This window comes from Mercenaria mercenaria, chromosome 9 (genome assembly GCF_021730395.1).
Source record: "Mercenaria mercenaria strain notata chromosome 9, MADL_Memer_1, whole genome shotgun sequence".
Lineage (NCBI taxonomy): Eukaryota > Metazoa > Mollusca > Bivalvia > Venerida > Veneridae > Mercenaria > Mercenaria mercenaria.
Window position 1 is genome coordinate 50,704,323 of NC_069369.1, and position 23,249 is coordinate 50,727,571.

Sequence of the window (23,249 nt, forward strand, 5' to 3'; positions counted from 1 at the left end):
ATCAAGATGTTGCATGACCTGACTGTGGATAATATGTTCCATTACTTTGCAACAAACGGATGTAAGGGAGATCGGCCGGTAGTTCACTGGGTTGCTTTTGTCTCCTTTCTTGAAGATTGGCGTGACAAGGGCCTTTTTCCAGTCATCTGGTACCTCTCCCTGGTGTAGGGAGGCTTGGAAGATTAGAGTGAGTGCTGGAGTGATCTCAGCTGCACATTCCTTGATGAAACGGGATGGGATGGCATCTGGACCCTGGGCCTTGTGTGGGTTGAGATTCTCTAGTAACTTAAGTACTCCTCCCCCATGTATGGTGAACTATTTCATTTGAGTACTCGGGCTGCCAGCCATAGACGGCATGTTGGACAGGTCTTCTTTGGTGAATACGTCACAAAATTGATCATTCAAGATAGTGGATTTGGTTTGGGCATCACTGTATGCAATCCCATCTTTTTTCAGTAGGGGGACCCCACTGCTATCACATTTTTGGCTGTTAATATATGTGTAGAGTTTTTTGAGGTTGGCTTTACCAGACTCAAGTGAAACCATGTCATTGACGTAGCTGCTACGGGCTTGTCTGCTCTCATACTGGACTTCCTTCTGGAGCTGTTTATAGCGTTGTATGTCCTCTGTGTTTCCGCTCTTCTTGGCTCTCCAGTGGGCTCTCTTCTTACGCGAGAGACGCTTGATCTTCTGGGTGATCCAGGGCTGGTGAAAACGAGTAGATGACATCTTCGATGGAACATCATAGAAAAATTGCCGTTAAAGTTCAGTTTTTTCTATTTCATTAAAATACGTGGGAAAATAGAGGCTCTTAATTTGATCTTTACTAAAACCAGGACAAATCCCTTTAATAAAATTTTCCGGGAATTAATCGTTTTCCGGGTTTTCTAATTCTCCAACAAACCCGACTACGTTTTTTAAGGCATTCGGATAACTTCGGCCAGGTCCTTTCTCCATGTGGAGTTGGAAATGTTTACTTGTGTTTTACGCTCCTACTGTATTGATATGATTATTCCACTTCACTTATTTCAACGAAAATCTTAGATTGTAACAAAATCCGCAAGGTAAGTAGTTGACGTTGTTTTACATCCTGCATAAAAATTCAGGCCACTTCGTGAAAATCAATATGGCGGGAATATTTTTGCAACCACAGGAAAGATAACTCTTGCAAACCCTCGATTCAGGATTTCTAAAAAATGTGTCCAAGCATTTGCATTCGCTTTTCAGACCTAGCTTATTGTGTTGCATAGAAGGTATGGTTTAAAAGTCAAAAAAGTGCACTTTGGAAAATATACACTATTTTTCAAAGTGAAAGTAGATCTATCTAACGAGCCTCAAGTATGCTGCTTTCTCCTTGATTCGAGCCGCGTAAATCTTTTAGGGGTGTGCATATTTTTGTAAGGCAGTGGCTAGAGAACCGGAATCGGTTCCCTAGACTGCGAACTTACTCGTCTGGAACCGGTTCTCTGAGCAAAATACCTAGCTTAAGATCTTCAGCTCTCTCGGTTTATATACTGGATTTGGACGGGAGAGTAGTTCAATTACATTAAACTTGCACAGGGCGCCTTTTAATATTTGGACGTTCAACATGTCCCTGTGTCAAGTTTAATCGAATGTCAGCCATTTGCATAGCACAGATTACGACTTTATTTTATTGAAGTGTAATGTAGGAAAACTCTCAAACACGTGAAACATTGGTTTACCGTAACTAAAACTGCACCACCAATCACTTCTCCGGCGCATTTCACAGAAACTTCTAGCGTAATTTATTGAAATATCACGAACAATACAACACCGAATAAATATATAGAATCAATTATACATGCTTAGACGAAAACAAATACGTTTAGCCTACGACACTTGTAAAAATCTGCGGCCATTATTTAACGCATGGGTACCGCCGAACGCATGTGGACTAGCCTTTTAAACTGCTTTGATAGGACTTTACAACTAATTTAAGTAACTTTTAATAAAATTACAACCAATAAATGCTGATTACACCCATCGACTATAAACATATGCATACTACATAGACAATACGTTAGTAACGGGCCGCATTTTTTTTTCAAATCCGACCGTGAGAATATTTTTTCGTCTAAAATTAATCTTTATAATAAAGAAGATTTGACAGTTCGTGTTGTGTTGTGGAAGTGAATGGATGTAAATTTCATTTTCAAAGTGCGTACTGATCTTCAATAACTTCAGTAAGACTGTATGTTCAATGGATGTGTAAATTAGGTTTCTTTGTCCGTTGTTGGTATTTAGCTATCGCTTTCAAGTCACTTCTACCGTGAACTTGTAAAACCTTCCGCAAGAACTTTTGCGGAAAGCTCTACCGGGAAATTCATACTTTCGATAAAACGTCGGACTATATGAAATGTCAAAATCGTAAAATATTGAAGTCCGACGTTTATTTATAGAACTAGACGGGAGAGCTGAAGTGCACTCCGTAGGGAAATCATACCAATAATCATGCCAGAAATCTGACACGCTCGCGTTTGTACATTTTAAAAGAAATCGGCAGCAGCACTTTCTGATCAGTTAATATATAGTAAAATCTACCATTGTGCCAAATTTTACACATTAAAACCCATAATTGATGGCAGAACTACCTGACAATTTCGAACTGGTCTGAAACGTTTACTCTACGCCGCCATCTTGCTCCCTTGAAATACGAGACTCACCTCACCCGCGCGAACCGCTAAGAGAGCACTCACATGTGCCGCTTCGTATTTGAAGTTGCATCAGCATCCCGGTGGCACAAAAACTTGGGAAAATGGTTATTTTTTATTGAAATTGATTTGAATTATTACTTTCATAGATAAATCCTTAAGAAAACTTGTATGTATAAATCATTTCTTTTGTTTACAAGGTGCTCTAGAGACTCTACATGTGTATTTTTAGCGACTCGCGCTGTTACGTCATGCGAGAATCTCGTTGTAGCTATTCAACAATGGCCGCCGAAATGATGCTGATCTAGCAGTGACTTGTAAAAATTGGCGATTTTATTGTAAGATTTGCTTCCAGAATTTGATAAATGGTGTTAACTGATGTAGAAGTGATTACTTTATCAAGATATCCATACATCTTCGTTCAAAATTTCAGCTGACTACGTTTGCGACGAAAAGTTGGACAACTTTTTATTTTGGTATGGTTTCATAGTAGGCCTGGTCCAAAACTCTTAAAGCCGCAACTATGAAAAAAATAAAATATAAAAAAGCGGCATTTAGAGTTTTGGAAGCCAGGACTACAAAATACCGTGCATAGGCTAGGGAACCAGAATTTTATTTCTATGCATAATACTGCCGAAATCCACTTTGTTTCTTTTGGTAAGTATCATGTGCATGTTCTTATCTTGATAAGTTAATTAATTTTACCATTTCAACAAGCTTTGCCCTTTTATTTATTTGTGTTTACTGTGTCTCCAGTGTCATGTATTAGGTATAAGACCATAGTTACAGAGATGTATATTGTGACGACAATGATAATTAGGGTATTCGTAATAAAAAGTTGTTTACGTTAGAATTACGTTTGTTGCAATTCCAGCCAAAATATCAACGTACATAATAATTGGCGACGAGATAAACCAATTAGAAGATGAATTCTACATCTATCTAACGCGTGGTAAAATATTCGAGAGGAAATTCTATCCTGGAGGACATTTTATACCCGATCAAGAAAAAGTGTAATAGGTGTCGGATAGACAATAATTTCGGACAATGGCAGTATCCATAGGAAAAATTGAGTGTTTTGATAACACAAGTGAGACTTGGCAAAATTACGAAGAACGTCTCAGACAGTATTTCATAGCCAACGGTGTGAAAGACGAGAAAAAGGTGCCTGCGTTACTAGCACTAATTGGACCTACCACTTATGCCGTGCTTCATGACTTAACCTCACCAACTGTACCAAGTGAAAAGACTTACAATGAGCTTACTACGTTATTGCAGACACATTTCAAACCAAAGCCGTTGACAATTGCGGAAAGATTTCGGTTCTATAAGCGTGATCAACGTGCAGGCGAATCAGTTCAAGACTTTAACATAAATTTACGTAAATTGTCACAACATTGTAACTTTGGCGATGGGCTAAATGAAGCTTTAAGAGATAGATTCGTTTGCGGGTTAAGAAATGAAAACATACAAAAGAAACTTCTCAGTGAGAAAGATCTAACATATGAAAAAAGCATTGAAATCGCAACTACAATGGAACTTGCAAGCAGAGATGTCAATGAAGTTCATGGCAAGGCTATAAGTGTAGATAAAGTATCTGCTTCTAATAAATTTCCTAAGAAAAATTTTCAGAAAGGAAATAAAGACAAACAATTCAAACCCCCAATCAATAAACCAAAGGTCGAATTAGGGCAGCGTTCGACACTAACAGTGTCCCGGGATCCCGAGGACACCAAAAATCCGCAAGGGATCCTAAAGTTCACAATTTCGGTGTTCCGTCGGGACTCTTGATTTTCAGATAAAATATGATTCTAAAAAAAAATTCCCCAGTCTTGTTCGCTCAAACATCGGTCTTTTGCTTCAGTTGACCCGAGGTCCCGGGTTTTGACCCGCGAAAATCGAGAAAAACTCGTATTTTACCCGCATAAATTACGGCACGCGCGTCGGCTTGACTCGCGGAAATTTACTTAGATGCGTTCCAAGTTCGATAGTTCTGCCCCCTGTCAATCAAAATCCCAGTGAATTTCAATATTGTTCGCCGGCACAAGCGGAAATATGGCAGTAGGCGGAGCGTCGTATGTTAATTAGCTACCGACAGATGTCAGTCACGCCACGCGCCAAATGACACGTGCTTATCTCGCGGTTTGTATTTAGTACAATATGCCTTGTCATTATCAAAGGTGTTTATTGATCAATGTTTACAAGTTAATTGATAAACAATGCAGCCTTAGATTAACGTGTTTGTCAGCATGCCCATTCACGCACTGCAGTACGTGAATCACGCACAAAATATCAAATGCACGCATAAAAATCACTTGTTGAGGGTACATGCACGCAGAGATTCGGAACTCCTGTTCAGCTGGCAAATCGCTGTTTATTTCATCATGCACTTGCCAATTGTTTGGTACAGTCTTAAACGCAGATCCGGTCCAGGGACGTGATAATTTCGTTTCCATCACCGAATTCTCGGCGTAATTGTCAGCCGCATAGAGGGGTTTCGTAAGTGTTTTAGTCAGACGTCACGTGGGTCGTGTGCAAAAAAAGTATGAATACAAAATGCAAAAAGGCATTTTAGCTTTTATAAACTCAACAAAAGGTTAACAGTATTTTATTTTTGGATATTTAACTGCAATTTTGATACACATTGCATATCTGTAATAGTTTGGGCATTTATTATTGATTGGCGATTTTTATCAGTCTTCAGTTGACTGTACGTTATTTCGGACAAATCATGTTCCGTCCACGAATTCGGGAATACATGAACCGTGCTGAAAACTTATTTATATTTAGTATAATATTGGGAGGGGTCCTATGATTCAAAATTTCCTATCTTAACTTTGGAAAAAACATTTTAAATTTTCTAAAATCTCATCTGTTATACCCCACCCACGAGAGTTCTGCATGAAAAAAAAACATGTATATACAAATTTCAGTAGTTAAATAGAAAAATTTCAGATCTACCATGTAGTGTACCCCCAGATTTTGAAGTGTACCCCTATTTTGCAAAAGCAGGGGGTACATGTACCCTTAACTTTTAAAATGAGTGGGCATGCTGGTTTGTACCATTATTTTGTGTGCTCGATACGATTACATGAGCTGGTCGGCCGTTACGGTCTATAACAAATTTATTATCATTGCCGAGGTTTTGTTTGGGCAAAACAAATTAAATAAGCAGAAATTATACGTGGTATGATGAGAAAATAAAGTTAAAACAGTTATCTTTTCAAGAACTTTAACTGTTACTTTTGTTTTTCGTTACTCGTTTTCTAGACCGACATTTTCGAACATTTTTAGCTCATCTGATTTTTTGAAAAAAAATGATGAGTTATTGTCATCACTTGAGCGGTTGTCGGCGTCTGCGTCGGCGTTGCCTGGTTAAGTTTTATGTTTAGGTCAGCTTTTCTCCTAAACTATCAAAGCTATTGCTTTGAAACTTGGAATACTTGTTCACCATCATAAGCTGACCCTGTATAGCAAGAAACATAACTCCATCTTGCTTTTTGCAAGATTTATGGCCCCTTTTGTACTTAGAAAATATCAGATTTCTTGGTTAAGTTTTATGTTTAGGTCAACTTTTCTTCTAAACTATCAAAGCTATTGCTTTGAAACTTGGAATACTTGTTCACCGTCATAAGCAGACCCTGTACATCAAGAAACATAACTCATCTTTCTTTTTGTAAGAATTATTGCCCCTTTTGGACTTAGAAAATCAGTTTTCTTGGTTAAGTTTTATGTTTAGGTCAGCTTTTATCCTAAACTATCAAAGCTATTCCTTTAAAACTTGCAACACTTGTTCACCATCATAAGCTGACCCTGTACAGCAAGAAACATAACTCCATCCTGCTTTTTGCAAGATTTATGGCTAGGGTTGGATATCGTTAAGGACGAAGCGGTCCGATACCGATACCAACGAAACGATACGGTATTTTTAACGATACCTATACCGATACCAAGCTTTGAAGTACATCACATAAGCAATGATTTGGTTAGTATTAAATACACCGTTTTAAGTAGTTTTACAGGAAAATTTGCTTTGATATATAAACATTTTAAGTCTGTTATTTGATGTTATACTAAAATTATGAAAGAGTAAATAAAATAAACATATTTTACAAACTAGAGTTTTCCAAAATAAAAAAAGAGTAGATACGTCGCTTACTGTGCAATTTAAATCTAGGACTCACTGACTGTGTTAATGCTTGCTCTGCACTGACGAGAACTGTGAAATTCAACACTTACTAGCTTTCAAATTAACCCATTTAACAAGTCAGACTCGTTGTCACTCATGATAAATCTTCAACCAGGTTAACTAGTAATGTATTTAAATTGCAACATTTTTTTCCAACACAATTTTCATTGAAAAATAACCCTCAAAACGCTTGAAACAACCAGCAATAACGTATTTCTATTAGTTTGCGAAAACCGATGACTTGTTTACGTAGGTTACACCTTAGTTTTGTAACTTTTTATTAAAATATTTTTTTTTTTTCATTTATTTTGATAGAATATGACAAAGAGCAAAAAAATGTCGTATATTTTGCAATTAAGTATGATTCATGTAGTTTAAAACGACGGGAACAGAAGTTTTTTTATAATAATATTTAGCATACGAAATTATTCGCAAGGCCAGCTCTCCATGTTACTCGGAGCGGTGTCACAGTAAACAATGTCGATCGCGTTATAACTGTGTTTCAAATACTATTTGCTTATTTTCTGCTTTCTTTTGCCGCGGATTTGGTAATTATTTTGTTTATTTACTTTTATGGAAATACCGGAATCGGAACCGGTTCTTTACGAAACGGTATATACCGGTACTTTACGAAGTGATTATTCGGTACGGTACTGATACCGGGAACCGGTATCCAACCCTATTTATGGCCCCTTTTGTACTTAGAAAATATCAGATTTCTTGGTTAAGTTTTATGTTTAGGTCAACTTTTCTTCTAAACTATCAAAGCTATTGCTTTGAAACTTGGAATACTTGTTCACCATCATAAGCTGACCCTGTACAGCAAGCAACATAACTCCATCCTGCTTTTTGCAATAATTATTGCCCTTTTTGGACTTAGAAAAATCATTTTCTTGGTTGAATATTATGTTTAAGTCAACTTTTCTCATAAACTATCAAAGCTATTGCTTTAAAACTTGCAACAGTTTTTCACCATCATAAGTGGACACTGTACATCAAGAAACATAACTCTATCCTGCTTTTTGCAAGAGTGATGGCCCTTTTTAGACTTAGAAAATCATGGGTAGGACAATATTTCTATTATACAAAAAAAATCAGATGAGCGTCAGCACCCGCAAGGCGGTGCTCTTGTTATCATTTCTTACAAGATTTTTCTAGTACAAACTAAAATAAAAAGCCAATAAAACGTCTGCATTTACGAAAAATATGATCACTGTTGCCAAAGCAGCTCTTATTTAGAAGAATATGCTGATAATAAAAGCATGCAAACACTAAACCCCACCCACTTTTAGGCAATGTGCAAAATAAAACAACTAAAATATGAAATGTTTAAGAAAATCTGTTATGACCAATGTACTAGTTTTAGATAAAGTCTGTTGGAGTTGCATTAATAAGGCCTAAAAAATCTTTGTATCTGGTAACATGCTCAAAAAATTAGGGTAGGTAGGTCGGAACATTTTTTTTTTTTTTTGAATTTTTTTTTATTTAAGGGAGACTTTTCGGATTTTTTTTTTTATGTCAAAAAAATGATTACAAATAAGGGGGTTATAAGGGGGAATGAACTAGGCGGCATACATTTAGACGAACTACAACAAATCGCAGAGGAGTGCGATGGTAGTGAAGATGAGGGGGGAAGAGGACTTGGACAGAAATGACATTATTCTTTTACAGCAAAAGTCATACAAGCTATTGTTGTCATTGATGTAAAATGGAAATAAAGTGGAAATAAAATACATGTAGTACTGTAAACAGTTGTGTTCGTTAGATTTTAGTTTTTTCATGTTCTAACCACATTTTGTTATCAGGGACTCCTAATTTTCAGCAGGGATTCCTAAATTTCCCAGCAGGTATTCCTTCGGGATACTTGGCAAAAAAGTTAGTGTCGAACGCTGTAGGGTGTTTCAGATGTCTAAGGAAGAACCACACACCAGAACATTGTAAATTTAAAGATTCAGTGTGTTATACCTGTGATAAAAAGGGACATATAGCTCCAGCATGTAAAAGTGTAAAAGGCAAAAGCAAAGCCCAGGTGCATCAAATGTCGGATGAAGAGGTCGAGGATGAAGAAGTTTCGCTTTTTAACGTTCGTTCAAATACAAACGGAAGAGATATAATTTGGGTTACACCAGTTATTGAAGGTAAACAAATCCGCATGGAGCTTGATACGGGTTCGGGCGTGTCCATTATAAATTCAGAAGATTTTGCAAAATTATGGCCAAACGCTAAGTTACAAAAGACAAGTCTGAAATTACAGTCTTATACAGGGGAGATAATAAGACCCCTTGGAGTGATAAGCGTTAAAGTTGAACTTAACGGACAAAGTGAGGACTTGAACCTTTACGTTGTTGAAAAAGGAAATAGACCAATTTTAGGTAGAGAATGGCTTCACTTTCTTAAGTTGAATTGGGCAGAGATCAAAGCTCTCCAGTATGTTTCGAGTAAAAGTTTGGATTCATCGGAGGTGGAAAATCTCATGAAGGCTCGTTACGGTGAAATATTTCAAGACAATTTAGGACATGTGAAAAATGTAAAAGCAAAGCTTAGACTAAAGAAAGATGCAACACCGCGTTTCCATAAAGCTAGGCCTGTACCACTAGCCTTGAAACCTAAAATTGAAAAAGAATTAGAAACACTGTTGGAAGCAGGTGTGCTAGAAAAGGTAGACTACAGTGAGTGGGCTACACCAATAGTCCCCGTCCCGAAAAGCAGTGGTGAGATCAGAATTTGTGGGGATTTCAAAGTAACAGTAAACCCGTTATTAGAAATTGATCAGTATCCGTTACCGCGAATAGAAGATATATTCGCTTCCATAGGTGCTGGGAAGAAATTTTCGAAAATTGACCTGAAAAATGCATATCTTCAAGTCGAAGTCGATGAAGAAAGTAAAAAACTTCTTACGATTAATACACATAAGGGCTTGTTTAGGTATAATCGTTTAGTGTTCGGGGTGGCACCTGCAGCAGCAATTTTCCAACGTTTGATAGAGCAGATTGTTAGCGGTATACCAGGAGTGCAAGTAATATTGGACGATATGATTGTGACAGGAGCCACAGACGAGGAACATTTAGCAAACCTTGAACAAGCTCTGAAACGTTTACAGGATAATGGCTTCAGATTGAATGTAAAAAAATGTGCTTTCTTCCAGGAAGAAATAGAATTCTGTGGACACAAAATAGATGGTAATGGTCTACATAAAACAGAAGATAAAATTAAAGCAATGGTAAATGCCCCAAATCCTACAAACGTGAAAGAACTGCGCTCTTTTCTGGGTTTGATCCAATATTATGCGAAATTTCTTCCAGATCTAGCGACTATCTTACATCCCCTACATAAACTTTTAGCAAAAGATGCGAAGTGGGATTGGACACCGTCATGTGAGAACGCAGTGATGCAAGTTAAAGAAATGATTGCTTCAGATTGTGTACTTATGAACTATAATCCTGAGTTACCAGTGCTGTTGGCATGTGATTCAAGTTCATATGGGATCGGAGCAGTTTTAAGCCACAAGTTGCCAGACGGTTCTGATAGACCTATAGCTTTCGCGTCTAGAAGCTTAAACAGTGCAGAAAAGAACTATAGCCAAATTGATAAAGAGGCACTAGCATTGGTTTGGGGTGTAAAAAAGTTCAATGTTCACCTATACGGGCGAAAATTCACATTGGTTTCTGACCACCGACCTTTGACATCGATTTTTAACCCGTGTAAGGCAGTGAGTAGCACTACGGCTAGTAGATTACAGAGATACGCTATATTTTTAGCCGGGTACCAATATGACATACAATTCAAAGGAACAAAAGCACACGGAAATTGTGACGCATTGTCAAGGTTACCATTAAGTGGAAGGGTGTCCGAAAACTCTGATCCAACGGACGTATATTTACACAGTGTAATGGATACACTTCCTGTTACAGCTATACAGATAGCCAATGCTACGCGTAGGGACAAAATCCTATCACAAGTGTACGATATGGTGCAACATGGGTGGAGTAGATATAAACCTGATTCTGTTTCGCCTGAAATTGAACCCTATTGGAACAGACGAAATGAATTGTCTCTACATCAGGGATGTTTAATGTGGGGCTGTAGAGTAGTGGTACCGGAGGCCCTACAACAGAATGTTCTTGAAGAAGTTCACTCCGGACATCTTGGTCTAGTCAAAATGAAATCTATCGCTCGCAGCTATATTTGGTGGCCAAACATAGATCAGGACTTGGCTACCCTAGTTAAATCATGTAACGGTTGTATGCGGAACAAATCAAGTGCACCTGAAGCTCCTATTCATCCGTGGGAATTTCCAACAAGACCCTGGAGTCGCATACATGTGGACTTTGCCGGTCCTTTTCTCGGACACATGTTTTTTGTTGCCGTGGATGCTTATTCTAAGTGGCCTGTTGTGAAAATTATGAATTCGACTACAGCTACTCATACAATTGAAGTCCTCCGTGCTATTTTCGCAGATTGTGGAATTTGTGACCAAATTGTCTGTGACAACGGACCTCAGTTTGTAAGCGAAGAGTTCCGTACATTTTTACAGAAGAATGGTGTCAAAGTTACGTATAGTGCACCGTACCATCCGAAGACAAACGGCTTGGCCGAGCGGTTTGTACAGACAATGAAACAGGCATTGAAAGCCGCGAAACATGATCAAGGCACAGTTCAAACCAAACTCTCAAGATTCTTATTGGCTTACAGGAATGCAGAACACCAAACTACTAAAGTCAGTCCAGCCAGTCTATTCTATGGACGTAACTTACCAACTAGACTGGAGAAACTTGAACCTAGTTTGCGAAAGAGAGTAGAAGATCAGCAATCCAAAATGCATCGCAGTACTACAGATCGTAATTTCGATATTGGTGATTGTGTTACGATCAGAGATTATCGTAGTGGTCGAGATACTTGGATTCCAGGCAAAATAAACATGAAAACTGGTCCTGTTTCGTATCGTGTAGAGATTGCGCCGGGTGTCAGCTGGCGTCGGCATGCAGACCAGATTCGAAGGTCAGAACTTGTACCTGAACCAGATCGTGTGGTACAAGACTCTAGTTACTTACCATTGTCAGATAGTGTAAATAGTCGTTCATCAGCTAGTAAGTCATTTTCTAGTCAGTCAACAACTAGTCAGTCAACAGCTAGTCAGTCATCAACAAGTCCTGCGAAAGTAGAGCAAACAACTGGAAACCAGCAGCAACCCCCTGAAAATACTGTACCTACAGAAAAGCGTTACCCAACAAGAATTCGCAAGAAAGTTGAAAAGTTAAATTTGTGATTTGATCACTTGTGCACAGGGCATAATAATCCCTAAGTGATCAAAATAGGGGTTAAACTCCTATATCTATCATCAGCATGTTTTCTTATTGATAATTATTCCAGTTAAGATCTTTATAATTTTCAAAGTATACTGTAACAGTTATGAGACATTAAAAACATTGTTTCAAGTTTTTTTTTTTGAAATGTTGGTATAAATGTTCATTACATACATGTAACACTATTGATACAAACTTTCAATGTATGGCATTCTTGACATATACTTTGCATCTGTAACTTTTAAGAATACTTTTGTTAAACAGTTATTTTGAACTCTGATTGAAAACTGGATACACTGACTAACATTTAATTAGTATGACTATGAACATTACCGATTAGAAGTCTTAATAGTATATTTCAGTTTAGTGTGAGGGTGATGTCATGTATTAGGTATAAGACCATAGTTACAGAGATGTATATTGTGACGACAATGATAATTAGGGTATTCGTAATACAAAGTTGTTTACGTTAGAATTACGTTTGTTGCAATTCCAGCCAAAATATCAACGTACATAATATCCAGAAGTGTACTCACAGCATACTGTCCGCCATATTGGAATTATAAAATAAACTAATACGAATGAATGCGAAATCGTCGACACTATCCAGAGCCGAAATAAACTTGAAATTTAAACTTAAAAGGTATAAGACAATAAAAGAAACGATTAAAACAAAATTAGTAATTTCAGTATTGATTACATATCTTTGAACGTGAAATGCCGAGGTGTTACAAATCAGTATTTAAAGTGATCGAAGAATATGTATGAAATTTTAAGGGCAATTAAATTAGTTTGTTCATCTATAAACATGTAATGACGCAAATACAAACCAATATTATTTTAAATTCAAATAATTTAAACATAGTACCATTTTAAAGCAAATAACATTTAAAAACTGCTAAGTAGTTTTCACGTATTCATTCGTACTAGTTTATATCATTTGAATACGGCAGACACGGTATATATGTGGCGAGTACACTATGGGAGACAGTAAACGCAGATAAATGCAAGGGCTTGGTAAAATTAATTAAGATAATAATATGCATGACATTTACCAAGAAACAAAGTGGATTTCGGCAGTATTATGCATCAGGGTTTTTTTTTATTCTATAGCAGCAGCCGAATATCGGCCTCGTCCCCAAGCCGAGGATTTCCCCCATAGCCAAGGATTTCCCCTACCGCAGTTGAAATTCCCCTATGTCCGAAATCCCCCCCCCAAAGCAAGGGAGATTACTCCCAGCGATTTTCCCGACCGAATATCGGACCCGTTCACAATTGCAGATGGTCTTTCACAATTTTCAATGGGTGTGAAAAACTTTAGAAATAGTAGAAAAATGTTAAAAGAGCATTCAGTGGACCCGAGATTCCAGTTTTGACCCGCAAAAATCGATAAAAACTCGTATCTGACCCGCACATAATATGTTGTGTGCGTCTGCTTGTCTCGCGGTAAAACTCTTTGATGTGTAACGAGTTCGAAAGCTCTGCCCCTTGTCAATCAAAATCCCAGTGAACTTCAATACTGTTTGTCGACACCAGCGTAAGTATGGCAGTAGGCGGAGCGTCATATGTTAATTAGCTACTGACAAATGTCAGTCACGCCACGCGCCTACTGACACTTGGTTATCATCAGTATGTAACATAGATGATTGATAAACAATGCAGCATCAGATTATCGTGTTTGTACCTCTTGTTAATTAGCGGTAACAGCTTATGCTGTATTGTGTTATATGTGTTGTCAATTTCAGGGATATAAACTAGGTGTTTTATTTAGGGGCCCAGACTGTCAAAACTAAATGTTTAACATTAGGTATATGGGCATTTTCTCCAACAATTTAGGGGCCCAGCCCAAAATCTAGAGGCCATGGGCTACTGGGCCCCTGCTAATTTATATCCCTGAATTTAAAGTAATTATTTTGAGTGCTTGATTCGATTAAATAAGCCGGTTGGCCGTTACGCAAATTTATCTTTGCTGAGGTATTTTGCTAGGGCAAAATAAAATATAAATGTTTTAAATAATCAGATATTATAAGTATGGAATAGTTCTGGTGAAAAGATGAAATTTAAAACGGGTATTTTATCAAGAATTTTAAATGTTTGCTTTCGTTTTTTCATATTTGTCACACGTTTTCGCGATCGTGATTATCGGACTTTTTTATCCTTTCTTACAAGATTTTCTAATACAATTGAAATAAAAAGCTAGGGGTGGGCGATATACCGCGGTAGACCGGTTATTGCGATGTTTTTTCCGACGATACGATATTGCGGTATGATTTTCGAATACCGGTTATTTTATAATATTAAGTAACATGAACATAAACCAAGAAGATTTGCAAAAAAAAAATCCTTTTCTTGCCAGCACGTAATTGTACAATAGCCTTACTTATTTGGCTTATCGGGATGACATATTTTATGATCTGATATTTATACCCCCACCAAACATGTTTGAGGGGGGTATATAGGAGTCAGTTTTGTCGCGTCCCGTCCCGTCCCGTCGCGTCGCGTCCCAAAATCTATTATCTCATTTATTACCAAATGGATTTGATTCAAACTTAAAATAAATGTTCCACCTAATCATCCACATCATTTGACACAAGGTGCATAACTCTTGACACCAAGTTTTCATGAATTATGTCCCCTTTTGCTTAGAATTTAAGGTTAATTTTGTTGTATTTTCACTATATCTCAGTTATTACTAAATGGATTTGATTCAAACTTAAAATAGATGTTCCACCTCATCACCCACATCATGTGACACAAGGTGCATAACTCTGACACCAATTTTTTATGAATTATGCCCCTTTTTACTTAGAATTTAAGGTTGATTTTGATGTATTTTCACTATATCTCAGTTACTACTGAATGGATTTGATTCAAACTTAAAATAGATGTTCCACTTCATCACCCACATCATGTGCCCACATCATGTGACACAAGGTGCATAACTCTGACACCAAGTTTTCATGAATTATGTCCCCTTTTACTTAGAATTTAAGGTTAATTTTGTTGTATTTTCACTATATCTCAGTTATTACTAAATGGATTTGATTCAAACTTAAAATAGTTGTTCCACCTCATCACCCAGATCATGTGACATAAGGTGCTTAACTCTGACGTAATTTTTTATGAATTATGTCCCCTTTTACTTTAAATTTAGGTTGATTTTGATGTATTTTCACTCTATCTCAGTTATTACAAAATGAATTTGATGCAAACTTAAAATAGATGTTCCACCTCATCACCCACATCATGTGACACAAGGTGCATAACTCTGACACCAATTTTTCATGAATTATATCCCTTTTTACTTAGAATTTAAGGTAAATTTTGATGTATTTTCACTATATCTCAGTTACTACTGAATGGATTTGATTCAGACTTAAAATAGATGTTCCACCTCATCACCCACATCATGTGACACAAGGTGCATAACTCTGACACTATTTTTTCTTGAATTGTGTCCCCTTTTACCTAGAATTAAAGGTTAATTTTGATGTATTTTCACTATATCTCATTCTGATTGGCTTAGAGCCAAAGGGAAGTAACCTTTTTTTAACTTTTGTACTGAGTTTCTTCCCCTTAAATTCCAGGAATTAGTCTATTTTTAGAAATCCTATTTTTAGATTTTCAATATTTTAGGTATTTTATAACTTTTTTATTATAAGTCCTATGTAAAAAGTAAATACATTTTTCTGTGGTAACATGGGTCGGTAAGACACTTTTTTGTATTCACTTTTAGTGTATCTCTAATATTAGAGATTTAATATATTTACTAGTATTACTATACTAGTATTATACTAGTATTACTTATATGTGGAAGCCCAGGATGAAGTACTCCAAAGACTAAGTATTTTTAAGATTTCTTATGGTTGCCATTCTTCTGTGACAAGACCGTATGGTGGGGGTATGAGTCACTCCTGTGACAGTTCTAGTTTATAGTTGTCATCTCTCTAAGCCTTACCTGTATCTGCATTTTACTGTTAAGAAAATGAAGACATTAAAAAATAAAAAAAAAGTCATAAAATACTGCCGGTCAGACTTACTTGCTCCAATAATTCCAACTAAAAAAAAGTATTATTCATGTAGAAACTTCAAATAGGTTGAATATTGTAACTCTGTGATTCCAGCAGGTATGCAAATTTTGATTCCATTCCTCATGTTTTTATTCCGATGTAAATGAGATATGAAACCAAAATTTGTAGTCCTGTTTGGTGCCATATAACCTATACTGTGTTGGAGCGCCGTAAAACTCAAATAAATAAATAAATAGAATATAACTCATAATTTTAAAAAAGAGACTTAAATCTTCAGAAATATGTGTAAACAGGTGCGAGAAGAAATCTACCCTGACACTGGTTTCAATACACAGTAGACTGCCGATGACACTAAATTGGAGAAACAAAACACAAAGTATACATTCAAAAAATGTCAGTGAACCAGAAAACGTTCAGAACGGATTTCATTGGGGATTTCCTAACAGAAATATGCAGAATAAGTTTGGATGTGACGGGACAGTGACAGTCAAAAGTTACCGCGCGGTCCCAAAACGTCCTCGTATTTGGACTAAGCCTGGAACCCCATTGTATCAATCTAGTTAATGTTTACCATTAAGTGAATAAAGAAAATAGGCCATTTTGACAGTTGGAATTTTCAATATTATAAATTATATACCAGTGATTTTTTTGCGCCGATTTGACTCCGAAATTTGGCGTCATCCCAACTGACAAAAATGGTCAAAATTCCCAAAAAATGCTTAAAAATTCCCCAAAACGAGATGATTTTTCCCCAATTAGATTGATTTCTTGTGAAAGTTTAACTAAAACAATGCAAATAATCATAAAAATTCCGACTCTAATTATGGTTTATTCGCAGAATTTTGTTGCCAATTTAAGCGCGTTGTTTACATAAAATGGGTCACGGCATAGTACGGCATTTAGTATGACATTCATCACGGTCGCTAAACGCTTTTTCATGCGTCAAAATGAGTCGGAAAAACAATTGTTAGAAACTTACCTAAATTATCGAAAAATGTCGCATAATTCCAAATATTATAATAAGAAAATAAAACTTAAACACGCCATTGGTACTCTGGACATTCGAACATCTTTTGGTAAAGTTAAAGAGAAATTAAATTCAAATCAAACGTCAGAAAAGCAAATTGATCTGTCCAAGAAATCTGAGTCCCCACAAAATGACCCTCAGAAATCAACAGAAGCTCATGGTTACCCTAAGCTATCTGAGCCATCAGATCCTGTGACATCAGAAAATAACCTGTCTGTTCAACCTCAGTGCATATTTGAATGAAATAAATTTTTCAAAATGATTTCTTTATTAAGGTTTGTCAATTTTTCCCAATTTTGAAGTTTATCGCGCTAAAAATTCCCAATTGAAAAGGCATGGGCTGTTGCCAAAAAAAGTAAAAAAAATCACTGTATACAATCAAGAGAATTTGACTTAATTGAAACTTTATTTGTTTTGTTTTTTTTGTTACATGAAAGTACATTAAAGGATAAAATCCTGTATGTTTTAGCTCAATTTTGTGCATGAATAGGAACACCATCAACCTGTAACATAACAGCAGTAGATTTTATGTTCAGATACACACTTGATTCAGATTTTGACAAATTCTTTGAAAGCTACTCGTCCTGCAGCTGCTTTAACAGTAACATTTCAGGATTATTTCATGTTAAACTTCATCTACAAAAAATAATAACATTTCTTGCTCTTGTACAGTTATTTTGTGATATATTTAGTAAAGTAGATCATGAAGACCCAAAATTTGTTGCAGAGTTGAAGAAGATGGATGAATGGGATCCAAGAAAAGATGACTTTGAAAACAAGACGTTTAATTCCTACACGAAAGGTCCAGGAAGGAACCTGTCCATTAAGAAGAACTATGTCAAGTAAGTGCATGCATTCTTTTCTGTTGTTTTAATATAGAATAAATTGTTTACCCTGCCAGTTTATTAATGGAACATTTATACAGTTGTACTTTTGAATGTAGGTAGATTTGAGAATTTTAATGTCCACGAAAGAATGAGGGGTATATTGTTTTGCTGATGTCAGTCAGTAGACCAGTCAGTTTCCGGATGATAAACTCAAGAACGCTTGGGCCTAGGATCATGAAACTTAAAAGGGAGGTTTATCATGACCAATAGATGACCCCTATTGATTTTGAGGTCAGTAGGTCAAAGGTCAAGGTGACATGAGTAGAACTTTTTTTTGCCAAATAACTAAAGAATGCTTTGGTCTGAGATCACATTTGATACGGAGGTCACTTATGACTGATAAATGACCCGTAATTATTGATTTGAGGTCAGTACGTCAAACATCCAGTGCACAGTGACCAAACAATTTCTGTTCCTTATGCAGTTAATGAATGCATCAAGGAGACATTTCGTGTTCTACAGGCTCTTGTTATATTATTTTAGAGCTCCAGATAAGCTTTTGGTGCAATTGGGTATTTACCCATCACTTTTTGTCTGAATTGGGTATTGGAAATTTGAATTGGGTAAAAATAATATCATTACCCAGCCTTTTCAGAAGTAATTGGGTATTTGCTAAAACCAATGGGTATTTTACCAACCTCGCACTAAGAATTGAGTATTTTTTGCTTACAGTATACATGGTATATATTATTAAACAGGACTGACTAAGTACCTAAGTACTTTAATGGCGCCCTTCAGTGTTTAATAAAAAAAATGTATTTAAAATTGTAATGAATGTTCTATACTGTTGTTTTCTTTTTCGCTTTTAATGCAGTGGGAGATCAGTTCATCCACAATATCCCGAACGATGTGGTCTCCGCAATATGCATTCTCCTAAAGATGTCATCCAGTATTGGTGACACTACATCATCACAAACAGAAAACTGTCATTGTTGAACAGCAAAATATCCCACTAATTTGTTTGTTTGTGCTGCAACAATGTTTTTTCTGCTACCTCTTTTACATTTTATCGGCGTAAAATTGTTTACAAAGCATCCACATAGCACCGATTAGCAGACTGAATGGTCTTGTGATTTTTCCGATAAATTGCAACCTGTTCTGCAGTAACGTATAACCAGTCGGTCAAATCTAGCGTTAAAGTCTCGTACCCGTTCTAGTAAGAAGGAAAATGCGATACGCAAGCGATTTTTTACGAATTGGGTATTAGAAATTTGACTTGCGTTTCAGTGCGAACACTATGAATTCAATTGGGTTTTCTGCAATTTTAATTGCGTAAATACGCAGCTTATCTGGAGCTCTGTTATTTGTTTTCAAACAGAAGACGTATGAATTAGTACCAATGTTCTTCTGCCATTTTCCTCATCCCCAACTACCCCCAATGAAATAGTATTTTTTTCTGCTCCTCTGAGCTGAAATTAGCAGTTCTTCAGGCTGGGAACATCTCCTGATAGGAATAATTTATACACTTAAAAAGTTGAAATCTTTTGATAACAAAAAAATAGGGAAAACTTCATATTGTGTTAAATGTTTATCAAAAAGTATTATTTTTAACAAATCACAACTAAATAGTGACATCAGTGCAGGCTGATCAAGGTCTGCACTGTTCGCTATTTAGTCAGTAAATTTTCATTGAACACTCCTTCCAGTCAGTGCACGCGCTGCCAATTGACATTATCGCCAAATGGCGATTATTTTATTCAAAAGTCGATTAAAACGCAATTTTTGGCGATAGAAAATGGCGATTAATTAATAAAAATGCTACAAAAAATATTGCAAAAAATTGTCCATAAACAGCTGGAACATGCATTGTTTTATCGACAAAAACGTGCGAAGTCGGTAGCAGGAAGTGTATTTGCCCACAGGCATAATTACCCCCTCCAAACAGTGACCTTGACACGCTTAATTGAACATAGTCTGCTGTTTATTAAATGGTCAGTAATTATCGGCAATTAGTGTGCCACCTTGTGTCAGTTTTGTTGTTCACAGTTTGATCTCGGTTGGTGATAACACTTGATCTTTAACTAGTATCATAATATCTATGATTTTTTATATTTCGTTCATCAAAATAATATTAAATTTATATGAAATTAAAATTGTTTAAGAAAAAAAAACACTCGCTCTTTTACGGTATGTAACGGCGATCTTAGATTTTAGCGTAGACAGTAAGCGCTGAGAGTAGTTTCCCTTTACCGAAATGGCGAAAATCGCAAATGAACTTATTTTGAAGTTGGAAAATCGTCTTTACCCGTGAATACTATGCATTCAGGACTCAGGGTTGGTCCCGGGGGTCATAAATCTGCGCATTTTACACGAGTATCAACGGTATGTTCAGTGATATGATGAATGTATTATGACATTTATTGAAAATGCGGCAAGGTATTCAGATTTGCACTAGAAGAAACTTGCAATGAATTCGAATGAAAAAAAAACAACAAAAAACAAAACAAAAAAACTATTATTCCTGTTTGTTTGTTAAATACATACTGTTTTCTGACTGAACTAAAGATGCATAAATGTTTGATTATTCAAAGCCTATGATAAACATGAATAATGATAATTGAAAAATAAAGTGCGTTTAAGTGGTCCATGAACAAAAAAAGATAACATAGTTATAAATTCCCTGTTTTATGTTTTTTATTGAAATGCGAAAGTGCACGGGAATAACGCGCACGCCAAGTTTGTCTAATAATTTTTTCCCTGAAAAAAAAAGTGGCTATTAATTTATAATGGCCAGGGCTAGCACTGCCAGTAATAAATGGTATTGCCCAAATTGAATGATAGACCAGTCCATTTTAGAAATTTAGCAGGATAAAGAAATCTTTTTTTTTTACCAAATATTTCAGGGGCAGTGAGAAACATGTTCAGTTGTATGTTACCGGCATTCCACAAGAAATAACAGAGGTATGTTCAGTTAGTATAATTATAATGTACAGAATTTCTAGCTCTATAGTAACAAGATAATACCTGGTTGCTGGTTAGCTTTAACAGGTTAGTATTGATCTCTTAATTAGGATATAAATTCGTCTAACAGCCTCTTTTTGTCCCCTGCACCTGGGGCTTGCCACCTTGATTCAAAGGAAACTGCAGATCTACAGATCACACACAGTTATAAGTTTCATCACTGTGTGACGTGCTTGTTCTCTATGATAATTTGATAGAAGACTGTCCTGGACATAAAGATAATTCGTTCTCCACCTCAGATTCATGTGGATAAGTTGGCAGTTACTTGTGGAGAACAGGTTAATTCTCATAATGTCACAAACACTGGTTATGTTAACTGCCAGCCATTGCATAACTGAAAAACTGTTAAAAAAGGGCACTTTACCAAAAATAGGCAAGAAAATCAACACTGCTAGAGTACAGAAATACATGTGTTGCTCTAGTAAGGTTAATTAACGAATATTTGTTTATTTGGAAATTAAGTGTTGCCCATTTTAGGGAAGTATTTGGTCTACAGAGGCTGTAGTACCAGAGGTTTTACAATACATTTACTTGGCATATACTGATTTGTATTAATCAGGGATATAAACTAGCTATTTTTATTTAGGGGCCCAGACTGTCAAAAATAAATGTTTAACATTAGGTATATGGGCATTTTCTCGAAATATTTAGGGGCCCAGCCAAAAATCTAGGGGCCTTGGGGCTACTGGGCCCCTGCTAATTTATATCCCTGTTAATTACTGTAAAATCGTAACATTTTGTTTGCATTAAATTTTATTGTTCCGGTCAAAGTGTCGCGATACAAGTTTGTGGTGTTTAAAATAATTGTGTTGTGTGTTTGTTGCATTTTGAGTTCATGGATTAACATCTCCATGAAAATAAGTCGCCCACAGATGATAAATCGTGTTGATTTCACAAGATGCAATATCGTGTTACTTGGCATTCCAGAAGTGTTTATATTTTAGGATGGACTTGAGAGCCTGTTTGGCCGTGCTGGCACAGTTGTCAGGGTGAAGAAAATGATGTCAAAGAAAGAGAATGCTGAAGACACTTTTGGGTAATTTTCTTTATTTCATATGTTTCAGGGATCGAATTTAACTTTTTTTCCAATTAGCAAATTTTTACTAGGTCATTTTTTTTCCACTAGCAAAATGATGGGTTCAACTAGCAATTATTTAAAAGCTGTTTACGTTCTAAATTTATTATGTTGTTTTGTTGGTGTTTGGTTTCATATAAAAGTTCACGGTCCGGACAGGTCGGGCCTTTCTTGTTTCGAAAGTACAAAACGAACCAAGGTACTCAATGATTCTTTGGACTTCTGGCTGGATGTTGAAGTTTTTAGTTTTTCTCAGGTCACTGCCCCTTAGTGCTAGCATTTTCGGTCTCCACGGGCCTTTTTGCACCTCCATTTCCGCAGACTTTACAAATTATAGATCAAAATGAAAACAAATATTGCCTAGACGCTTACTTAGATATCTGATAATTACATTTGTATAAAGCGACAAGCGTCTACAAACAGTCACGTGATTATCGGTAAATTAACTGCCCCAAAGTAGTTTTTAAAAGAGAAAAGGACATTTTGAGAGAATTTCCAGATTTTCGAACATGATCGCGAAAATATTCGAGGGCCATGATTTTCTACTCTCATTTTTAGCTCATCTGATTTTTTGAAAAAAAAAGATGAGTTATTGTCATCACTTGAGCGGTTGTCGGCGTCGGCGTTGCCTGGTTAAGTTTTATGGTCAACTTTTCTCCTAAACTATCAAAGCTATTGCTTTGAAACTTGGAATACTTGTTCACCATCATAAGCTGACCCTGTATAGCAAGAAACATAACTCCATCCTGCTTTTTGCAAGATTTATGGCCCCTTTTCGACTTAGAAAATATCAGATTTCTTGGTTAAGTTTTATGTTTAGGTCAACTTTTCTCCTAAACTATCAAAGCTATTGCTTTGAAACTTGGAATACTTGTTCACCATCATAAGCAAACCCTGTACATCAAGAAACATAACTCCATCCTGCTTTTTGCAAGAATTATTGCCCCTTTTGGACTTAGAAAATCAGTTTTCTTGGTTAAGTTTTATGTTTAGGTCAGCTTTTCTCCTAAACTATCAAAGCTATTGCTTCAATACTTCCAACAGTTTTTCACCATCATAAGCTGACCCTGTACAGCAAGAAACATAACTCCATCCTGCTTTTTG

At 36.3% G+C, this 23,249-nt stretch overlaps 2 protein-coding genes across 4 annotated transcripts in view; both read left to right on the forward strand.

The window, feature by feature from the left end:
• The first annotated feature begins 926 nt into the window (after window positions 1-926).
• LOC123547112 (uncharacterized) overlaps window positions 927-23,249 on the forward strand; it is an 80,707-nt gene continuing 58,384 nt past the window's right edge. For 2 of the 3 annotated variants that reach the window (XM_045333929.2, XM_045333931.2), the window contains exons 1-4: window positions 927-1,064; window positions 17,950-18,064; window positions 20,953-21,010; window positions 22,015-22,106. In XM_045333929.2, the coding sequence (XP_045189864.2) occupies window positions 17,961-18,064; window positions 20,953-21,010; window positions 22,015-22,106 (254 nt within the window). In that variant the 5' untranslated portion in view covers window positions 927-1,064; window positions 17,950-17,960. Of the gene's footprint in view, window positions 1,065-1,151; window positions 1,254-17,949; window positions 18,065-20,952; window positions 21,011-22,014; window positions 22,107-23,249 lie in introns of those variants that run through there. The other variant, XM_045333930.2, reaches the window with a different exon arrangement.
• On the forward strand, window positions 3,720-12,127 carry LOC123546188 (uncharacterized protein K02A2.6-like). The gene is made up of 2 exons (XM_045332381.2): window positions 3,720-4,352; window positions 8,840-12,127. The coding sequence occupies exons 1-2, from the start codon at window positions 3,720-3,722 to the stop codon at window positions 12,125-12,127; spliced, it is 3,921 nt and encodes a 1,306-aa protein (XP_045188316.2).

Bases quoted from the DNA above. Each gene is read 5' to 3' on its own strand.
- LOC123546188 (XM_045332381.2), top strand. From the start codon at position 3,720: ATGGCAGTATCCATAGGAAAAATTGAGTGTTTTGATAACACAAGTGAG. The intron at 4,353-8,839 runs GTCGAATTAGGG...TGTGATAAAAAG, and splicing joins CCCCAATCAATAAACCAAAG to GGACATATAGCTCCAGCATG.